At 38.6% G+C, this 10,145-nt stretch overlaps 1 protein-coding gene and 2 non-coding genes across 3 annotated transcripts; all 3 read right to left on the bottom strand.

Moving 5' to 3' along the window:
• Positions 1-1,153: 1,153 nt before the first annotated feature.
• Positions 1,154-1,228, bottom strand: TRNAS-GGA (transfer RNA serine (anticodon GGA)). Its single transcript has one exon. It is a non-coding gene; the product is annotated as a tRNA-Ser (tRNA).
• Positions 1,229-2,964: 1,736 nt separating this feature from the next.
• TRNAS-GGA (transfer RNA serine (anticodon GGA)) lies at positions 2,965-3,039 on the bottom strand. Its single transcript has one exon. It is a non-coding gene; the product is annotated as a tRNA-Ser (tRNA).
• Positions 3,040-4,851: 1,812 nt separating this feature from the next.
• On the bottom strand, positions 4,852-5,776 carry LOC146724371 (uncharacterized). The gene is made up of 2 exons (XM_085479983.1): positions 5,613-5,776; positions 4,852-5,509 (listed from the first exon to the last, which is right to left on the bottom strand). Exons 1-2 carry the CDS (start codon positions 5,774-5,776, stop codon positions 4,852-4,854), a joined length of 822 nt encoding a protein of 273 aa, XP_085336109.1.
• Between the last annotated feature and the right edge of the window lie 4,369 nt (positions 5,777-10,145).

Raw genomic sequence — 10,145 nt, 5'->3', positions numbered from 1 at the left:
GACTAGACCGGGACTCGAACCCGGAACCTTCCGCTTTCCGGGCGACTGCTCTAACCATTAAGCTACCTAGGCCCTCTGCCCAACCTTCTCCGCATCACCCACTTACGCGTTATAGAGGAGTCCCGATACTACATTATTATTATATTATTATAATATTATTATTAGTTTTACAAGCGCTCGTAACGTTCACAAACGTTCGCAAACGTTTTGCGCAGTTAGTGGATACTCTGGCTTTTTATTTAAAGGATTCTTTATTTTTGCCGCGCACGCGCACGACGTCTTGTCTCGATGTTTTGCCCCGGGAAAAACACGCACGAACAGCTAATCGAAAAGACCAGAAAAAAGGGAAGTCGTTGTCCTGCCTTCGCGCGCGTTATGTTTACGCCGGTCTACCTGATTATTTTCGAGTTGTCAAATTTTTATTTAGAATATTTACGAAACAATAAGCACTTAGCTCTATTAGCTATTAACTTATAACTTTGACACAACAACAAAGTTGACGAGGACAAAAATACAGCGCAAAGAACAACAAACGACCGTTCGCCGCACCGAATATTTTATAATGATAATCTTAAAAAATTTACATAATTCGCGAATGTATCGGCCGCTCTTGAACATGATAAAATACATGTATGAAAAAGTACAAGATTTCTGAAAGAAAATCTGAAAAAGTACATTTTCTAAACTATGTCACAGATTTTAAGAGCATACTTTAGAGGTAAAAATAAAAAACATTTTATATAAACATGGATCCAAAAATATTTTCCTTCCAAGTTGTATCCTTCTAAAATTGGGAGAATAAAAACGAAAAATGTATTAAAAATTTCAAAATTTTAACGATCTGCAAAAAAGTCTCCGAGAGCTACAATACATTTTTCGGTTTAAACTTCCTTCTACAATACATTTTTCGATATAATGTTTTTTAATATATATATAATATATATATATAATATATAACATATATAACATATATATATACATATATATATATATATATATATAATGTTTTTTTTTAATCGGTCAACAGAGCCAAAGCACGAAAAATTAATTATTCGGAACTGTATCTTTTGGTTTGAGATCACTAAGTTCCATATATAAATTAATCTCGAAACTTACATATGGAGAAATAGGCGCGAAAAATATAGGTCCGAAAAGTCGCTGAAGCGGGAATCGAACCCGCGTCTTTCACTTTCCGGGCGACTGCTCTTACCAACTAAGCTATCCAGACCCTTTCGATCCTATATTTTTTCGATCCCTTTTTTCACGAACCTTTTTTTTGTAAAATTTTCTATATACAATACTTACAACATTTCTGGATGTACCGAAAAAATATCCTGGATATAATGATAATGATGATTCAGAACTGCCTTCATATGCAAGAATTGCTAATTGATATATTTCTCTTTCTGCACATTCTCCAAGTCCTCGTACGTGTATCCAGTAATAACCCAAAGTTTGATTTGCACTTAAAATAAAATCAACACGTTCACCTACGCAATAAGAATAATAAATATATTTGTGTACGTAGTAAAAAAAGCAATACGCATGCACACATTCACACACCCGCGGCACATACGCGTGCACGCGCACATATGTATATAGGATGTCCATAAAATATATGCCCATTCGCTATATTTCGCAGTTACATGTATTTCGTGGTTTTTTAATAATTTTGAGCCGTTTCGAAAATATAGGGATGGGGATTTTATGGATACCTTATATTACATATATTGTATACATACAGGGTCTCAAAATTAGATTGACAAACTTCAAGTGGTTATAAAGGAAATGAAAACAAGCTAATTTTGTCAATAAACATTTTTGTAAATGTGTCATTTTGGTAGTAAAGTGATTTTTGAAATGAAGTGTAATAGATCTAATAAGTCTTTGTACATTAAAAATTCTTACAAAGAATAATTTATTTTTTAATTATAAGTAATAAACATTTGTTTTAATAATTATTTGTGGTAATTGTGCATCTTAAAGGAGCTACCTCCGATTATCTTGACCTTGACATATGTTGTCAAGGTCATGACCCTGAGTACCCTCCAAAAGGTTTTAATCTGCGTTTGTAATTAATTACAAAATGATTAACAACTAGCGTTTCGGACCGCGCTTTGTGTGGTCCTCAAAGCCTTTTTAATCAAACCGCGGAAAGCGTGGTCCTCATATAGTAGCCTATATAAAACTTGGCCGATTTTCAGCTGACTCCGCCTAGCAACTCCCCTTGTCGCGCATCGTCTACAACCCGCTGGCGCCTCAGGAGCGTGTGATTTGACACACTGCATATAACTTTGACACAACAACAAAGTTGACGAGGACAAAAATACAGCGCAAAGAACAACAAACGACCGTTCGCCGCACCGAATATTTTATAATGATAATCTTAAAAAATTTACATAATTCGCGAATGTATCGGCCGCTCTTGAACATGATAAAATACATGTATGAAAAAGTACAAGATTTCTGAAAGAAAATCTGAAAAAGTACATTTTCTAAACTATGTCACAGATTTTAAGAGCATACTTTAGAGGTAAAAATAAAAAACATTTTATATAAACATGGATCCAAAAATATTTTCCTTCCAAGTTGTATCCTTCTAAAATTGGGAGAATAAAAACGAAAAATGTATTAAAAATTTCAAAATTTTAACGATCTGCAAAAAAGTCTCCGAGAGCTACAATACATTTTTCGGTTTAAACTTCCTTCTACAATACATTTTTCGATATAATGTTTTTTAATATATATATAATATATATATATAATATATAACATATATAACATATATATATACATATATATATATATATATAATGTTTTTTTTTAATCGGTCAACAGAGCCAAAGCACGAAAAATTAATTATTCGGAACTGTATCTTTTGGTTTGAGATCACTAAGTTCCATATATAAATTAATCTCGAAACTTACATATGGAGAAATAGGCGCGAAAAATATAGGTCCGAAAAGTCGCTGAAGCGGGAATCGAACCCGCGTCTTTCACTTTCCGGGCGACTGCTCTTACCAACTAAGCTATCCAGACCCTTTCGATCCTATATTTTTCATTTGCCTTTTAGTAGATGTTAGTAAATAACGCCGTGATTAGGCCAAGGCGTGAATAAAATCAGAAAGAAATATTTTTATCGGCTCTCAATATTAAGAATATAAATATGTTTTTTTCAAACCAAGAGATACAGTTTCGAATAATTAATTTTTCGTGCTTTGGCTCTGTTGGCCGATTTAAAAAAAAAAAAACATCAAATTTATATTTTTAATATTGAGAGCCAATAAAAATATTTCTTTCTGATATATATATATATATATATATATATATATATATATATATATACATGAGTCACTTAAGGCCGACCACCCGAATAACTTCCTTATTTTTTATTATAGAAACCAATATTTTAAATAAAAGTTGTAGGGTTTCAAAAGATCTATTTATTGGCGCTATGAGTTTGACCTTGAGTGGCATTGCCAAAGTCAGAACAAGATCACTTTGATTTTTTTAAATGGAACACTTCTTTTCTTATTACATATTCTTTTCAGTTTATTTCGAGAGCTTTCTAAAACACTGCATAATTTTTATTTTTCTTTAAGCAGTTTCCGAGTTATGAGGCATAAAGTATCTTAAAAAATATTCATTTTACGATGACTTTACCTTAATAATTTTATGCACAAAATAATAGGAATCAATTGGTGTTGTCTTTACAGCAGTAAACTTTTCCCTAACAGAATACTCGCGGTTTTATCCATTCAATCAAACTGAAATGTTATGATCTGGGTTAAGACATTAATTTCACTCCTTTTATTTGTTGTCCTCTTAGCTCTTATCCGCTGTTTTTTTATCCACGCTGCCAGTTTCTTTAAATATTTCTATCACTTCAGAAAAAGTAGAACGCGATGGACAAGTACAATCAGGAAATATATTTCTGTACGTGCGTAGTTTTCCTCGTACATTGACTTTGTATTGTACATAAAATGTAAACAAACTCTTATATGAAATGTGATTTTGAGTGCCTAATGTAAACAATCCGCATGTAGTCTCCGATGTGCCTTACACTGTGCTAGTCTGAATTGTAACAGTGAAGAGAATTATTTTTGCTTTTCTATTATACCTTCTTACTCAAAAAAAGAGAAAATTGACATGATTTTTATTTATAATGAAAGTGATCAATGTACGAGGGACGCATATACAGAAACAAATTTCCTGATCGCACTTGTCCATCGCGTTCTACTTTTTCTGAAGTGCAGGCGAGAGGGGTTTTTCAGGATCTCGATCGGGAGATTGTATTGTCAGGATAGACCAAGGCTGAATATATATTCCAACGTTAAATATGTATATGTATATTGTTTATTGCGAGACTTATACATCTTCAAGTCGTGCCGTGAACGATTTCAATCCTTCCGAGCTGTGTGTTACAATTTCGCCGTCCGTTCCGAGTTCAAGAGAAGAAGCGTCTGTTCAGATGTTCAAGAGAAGAAGCGTCTCGATTCCCAAAAGTCGGCATATATATATCCGGTGTTAAAAATCTTCCCATCCGAAATATCGGACCAATCAGCGTTACCTTCGTTTATCGAGCAGAGATGTGTTTTCGGTTTCTCAGATAGACAAAGGATCGCTCAGAACGCGTTCGAAAATAAATAATACCTGGTAAGAGGTCGACAAACAAAACACGGAGATCAGATAATCTCATTGTCAATCAAAGTCTCTCTATCTCTCTTATGAGAGTTTATAAGAAAATGCCCACAGCTCGGCCATTCCTGACTTTTTGACCGTCCCGGTCAACGTTATTATCAAATTACAAAACACAATATAAATAAAATTCCTTTACAAAATCATACATAATCATGCACGTATATACGGGCGCATTTGATCCGGTGCTAGTATTCCTGCATAAGGCCGCTGCGTTAGCTGGAACCCGTCGACGTCGGCGATGACGTAACGATCGCAATCCAGAATTTTTTTCACGATATACGGGCCTTTATATTTTGGTATTAGTTTTCTATTTATTCCGGCTGCCGTTTCTACATTACGTATTTCAACGTAATCGCCAACGCTATAATTACGGGCCGCTTTTCTGCGCAAATTATATCGCTCGGCGCCCTTCCGCTGCGCTTCGCATATCTTTTCGCACGCCTTATCACGAAGTAAGTCAAGATTTCGCTCGGTATCTTTGTCTAATATTTCTCGCAGAGAATCATTTAATTTACCCCTTTGCCCAAGACCAAATAACAAACGAGCGGGGGTCTCGCCTGTCGCTCTACAAATAGTATTGTTAATAGAAAATTCTACTTGGTCTAATACGCGATCCCATTTAGACGGCGTTTCACTAAGTTTTGCCAACATGGGCGTTATTATTTCATTAAACCGCTCAGCCTGCCCGTTCGCCCTTGGCGTTCTTACGGCCGTCAATACATGTTCGATCGCTAGGGCCTTCAAGTATTCGCTTAATGTTTCGGACGTGAAACATGTTCCTCGGTCGGATATCAAACGACTCAGTCTGCTGTAAGATCGAAAATACTCGCTGAGGTGCTTTACTATTTCCTCCGTATTCGTGGTTTGGCAGGGATAAAGTCTTATAAACTTCGTGAATGCGGTACACTAACCCGTCTCTCAATTCATAATATTTTACGTCATCTTTTTCGAGTTTTCTCTGTATCTCCCAAATCGCTTCGTCGCGGTCTTGACAAACAGATAAAGTTTTCTCAAATGTACTGCCTTCAAGCACGAGTACACTATGGCAGGGACTTAGTGCATCGACGTGGCCCATTTGCCTCCCCGGACGATGAACGATCTCATAGTTATAATTTTGCAAAAATAATGCTCACCGTGAAATCCGAGGATTAACGTCTTTTTTATTGAGAGTTAACCGAAAACTATCACAATCCGTAATAATCCTGAATTTTCGTCCAACAAGATATATATGGAATCTCTTTAGCGCGTATACTACCGCGAGGCACTCGAGTTCGAAGCTGTGATACTTCGATTTGACGGGTGTGGTTCGCTGGCTCCAAAAAGAGATCGGACGCCACAAATTGTCGCTTTGTTTTTGGAGCAGTATACCGCCGAACCCGCTAGCACTGGCGTCACAGTGCAACTCAGTCTCCGCCTGGGGTGCATAAATTGCAAGCACCGGCTTACTCGATAAATGACGTTTAAGCGTTTCGAACGCCGCATTTTCGTGAAATTCGAATTTAAATATCGCATTCTTTCTTATAGAATCGTTCAATGGTTTCGCTAACAGAGATAAATTAGGAATAAACCGGCGAAAATAACTAGCCAGTCCGACAAAACGTTGTACGTCCTTGGCGTTTCGCGGCACCGGGTAATCAACAACAGAAGCAATATTTTTGTCGCTCGGCCTGATACCGTGCCGGCTCACGCAATAACCTAAATATTTAATATCCGTCTGAGCAAAGTGACATTTATTGAGTTTAAATTTTAACTGACTCCTACCAGCTATCTCAAATACTCTAGACAAAATTTCGATGTGCTCATCCACATCTTTCGTCGCTATTAGTAGGTCATCCAGATAAATTATTATTTTATTTTCGCGGATCAACGAATCAAAAACCGTGTGTATGTAACGCTAAAAAACCCTCGGAGCATTAGCTAAACCGAATGGCATTCGTAAATATTCGAATTGCCCGAGAGGTGTTACGAACGATGTATATTTCACGGACAATTCATGCATTTTCACATGATGAAAATCGTCCTTGAGATCGAGGATCGTGAAATATACTTTGCCTTGTAGGCGATCGATATTATCGTCGATTAACTCCGTTGGGAAGTTATCACGCACGGTAATTTTATTAAGCTCCCGATAATCCACACACAATCGACAACCGCCGTCTTTTTTTCTAAGCAGAACAATTGGACTCGCGTACGGAGAATTACTTGGACGTATAACCGCTCTACTTATTAAATCATCCAAGATTTCACGCAATAACTCTTTATCTGCAAATGACAATCGACGCGGCCGCGAGCTTATAAGCTGTTCATGCTTGAGCGCGATTATCATCTCGACATCTGACGTATTTTCATCTACTCGCATTTTTTCGAGATAACATGATTTATATACTTCTTTAATTCGTGCCGACGCATCCTCTCCGATCGCCGGATTAATTCTCAGCTCATCACACGCGTGAACAGAATTGTTATCGCAGTCGATGTGCATTAATGCGTTAATCGCGCGCGTCTCTTCGGCGCTCTCGATTTTAAATGTTTCTCCGAACGTAACATGCAATTGAGAACAGTTTAAAAAATCTCTTCCAAGGAGAATATCGAACGCCATTGTACTATCCGGTACTACGTGAAACCTTATCTCGACTCGCACGCCGCTAACCTCCAATTGTTCGAGAAAAGTACCGTCAATTTTCAATCGTGACCCGTTAATGCCGCAGAACGATCGCTCGCTTACATTAAAAAATGTGATTCACACGGAATCACATCGCCACGCACAAGGCTAATCGGTGACCCCAAATCAATCATCGCATCTACCACATACACGTATTTATCTTTCGCGTTCAGGGGCGTAATTTTCACGCGCATCATATAGGGCTTCGGGAGATCTACTGGGTGCACCACACTCGTCATGGCGGCGCGCGCAAAGTCTCTCGCCGTCTCCGACGTCGAAGCCTGATTTCGTTTCGGGCATTCTCTCGCAAAATGCTCCGTCAACCCGCACACAAAACACATCTTTTTATTCGGCACTTTTTTGCACTGGGCCGCAAGGTGCCCCACCTCATGACACCGGTGACACTTTCTCGCTCCTCCAGCCGCCGGCGCCTCAATCCTCCTGCTGCCGGTGGTCTTCAGCCCATCCTTGTTTATCCTGGTATCACTCGCCTTCCTTCCATCAGGTTGAATCTTCTCGAACGCCTTGAGTAGATCAATCCCTCCTCGACAATTCAGCATACGCGCCTGGTTTCTTAATTGTTGATCCGATACGCCCTCGATGATATAGTCTAGGATTTCGTCTCCTGCGATCGGAACTCTGTTAGCTAGGATCATATTGTCATGATAATAATCACAAAATGATTCACCAGCTCTCCAAATTCGCGATTCGAATTCCCTCCTCATTGCCAGCTTGCCCGGACGTAGGTCGAACATCTGCTCCATTTCTTTAAGCAATTTTTCCATGCTCAGTACAAGGTACTCGGCTCTTGAGTAGAACCAAGAGAGGGCACGCCCTTTCAATCTCGAACTGTTTAATATCCGTGTAGCATTCTCGTCCAAATTATAAGTGTGCTTCAATAATTGAAGTTGCTGCTTCCATCTCCAAAAAGTATTTTCAGATCCGTCAAATTCGGGCAGCAGTTCTCTAATGTTTCTAACGCCGCCTGCTGTCAACGATGTAACGCTGCCCTCCGATGCCGCGTTGCTTCCCACTGCGGGGGACCCTCGCGTAATTTCTAATTCCCGCCGCATCAACTCCTGCTCTCTCCGCCAACATTCTTTTTCACGCCTCAATATCTCCAACTCCTGCCTCATCACGACGACGCGTTCCTCCAGGTTCAATGCCGCGAAGCTCCTGTCCTCCGACGCACGTGCCGCTTCGCCCGCCGCCAATATTCCGCCGTCCTCCGCAACTTGACGCGAACATCCAGGACTCGAGCAAACCTCACGCCGCGCATTTCCCCGTGCCTCTTCTAATTCTCTCCACACGTTTGGATTATATTCGTTCAACCGCTTTATTAATTCGGCTTTTTTCCACTCGTGGTCAGTCCTCGTTGACGAAGAGCGTGTTTTGAATCGAATACGGTCATCTCGTTTCCCGGTTCCATTTCGAACAACTCTTTCGTCAGATCTCAAGGCTCCTCTGACGCCAGGGCGGGCCACGATCCCACTTCTGATGTTATAGGCGAGAGGGGTTTTTCAGGATCTCGATCGGGAGATTGTATTATCAGGATAGACAATTAAACTAATTTAGGTAGGGTTTAACAGTTTATACCAGTAAATTTTTCCTAAACAGAATTACTCGCGATTTTATTCATTCATATTTATACTTCATGTTACAACTGTTCAAAATAATGACCGTCCACAGCAAGACACTGTCTATAACGTTCACCCACTGAGTGTGTTACACGTTTAAGTTTGTCCTGATCAATTGCAGCACAAGCTCGTTGTATTTGTTTTTTCATGTTTTCTTTAGTAGTTGGTGCCTCACGATACACATCTTCTTTTAATTTGCCTCATAAAAAGAAATTTAACGGTGTCAAGTCCGGTGATCATGGTGGCCGTTTATGATTTTCCATTTGTCCAATCCAACGATTTTCAAATTTTCTATTTAAAATGACAGTTACAGCAAGTGCAGAATGTGTTGGACAATCATCATGTTGGTATCATAAGATCTGCCGAACATTTAATGGGACATCTTCTAATAATATGGGTAGTACCTCCGTCAAAAATCTTTCGTATTTTTCAAAATTCAATGTTCCATCGATGAAATGTGGACTAATGATTCAATTATCAACAATTTCGCACCAAACATTAACTGACCAAGGTCTTTGTTTATTAATTTCTCTTAACCATCGTGGATTATCCATGGACCAATAGTGTAAATTTCGTAAATTGACTTGACCATGGTTAGTGAATAATGCTTCGTCAGTAAATAGAATCATTTTGAAGAACGTGTCATTGTTTTGAAGTTTCCTGATTCCCCACTCACAGAATTGTACACGGTTTTCTAAATCTGTACCATGTAATTCTTGATGGAGAGAAACATAAAAAGGGTGGAATTTATTACGATATAAGATCCGTACAATACTGCTTTGACTAATACCGCTTTCGCGTTCGAGCTGTCTTGTACTTGCATGTAGATTTAAGGCAACTGCTGCTAAAACATTAATTGTATTCATTTCATTTATTGTCTTCTTAGCTCTTATCCGCTGTTTTTTATTCACACTGCCGGTTTCTCTAAATATTTTTATTACTTCTGTGGGCATTTTTTTTATAAACTCTCATAAGAGAGATAGAGAGACTTTAGACTCTGACAACCTGAGTACGATTTGTCAAGTAGAAGTAGATCCATGTCAACGTTGAGTCGGAAAAATTTAGATTTTTTAGTTTTCTCACGAGTCAGATGATCAACTCCGTCGAACGTTTTGGAGAAATCAAAAAAGACAGACACGGTAATC

Source organism: Nylanderia fulva, unplaced genomic scaffold, assembly GCF_048542155.1.
Source record: "Nylanderia fulva isolate GAGA-0341 unplaced genomic scaffold, ASM4854215v1 Scaffold136, whole genome shotgun sequence".
NCBI classification, from domain to species: Eukaryota; Metazoa; Arthropoda; class Insecta; order Hymenoptera; family Formicidae; genus Nylanderia; species Nylanderia fulva.
Note: the sequence above shows the minus strand (reverse complement) of the source record. Positions and strands in the feature narration are given on the sequence as shown.

Bases quoted from the DNA above. Each gene is read 5' to 3' on its own strand.
- LOC146724371 (XM_085479983.1), bottom strand. From the start codon at position 5,776: ATGGGCCACGTCGATGCACTAAGTCCCTGCCATAGTGTACTCGTGCTT. The intron at 5,510-5,612 runs GTTAGTGTACCG...TCGATCTTACAG, and splicing joins TATTATGAATTGAGAGACGG to CAGACTGAGTCGTTTGATAT.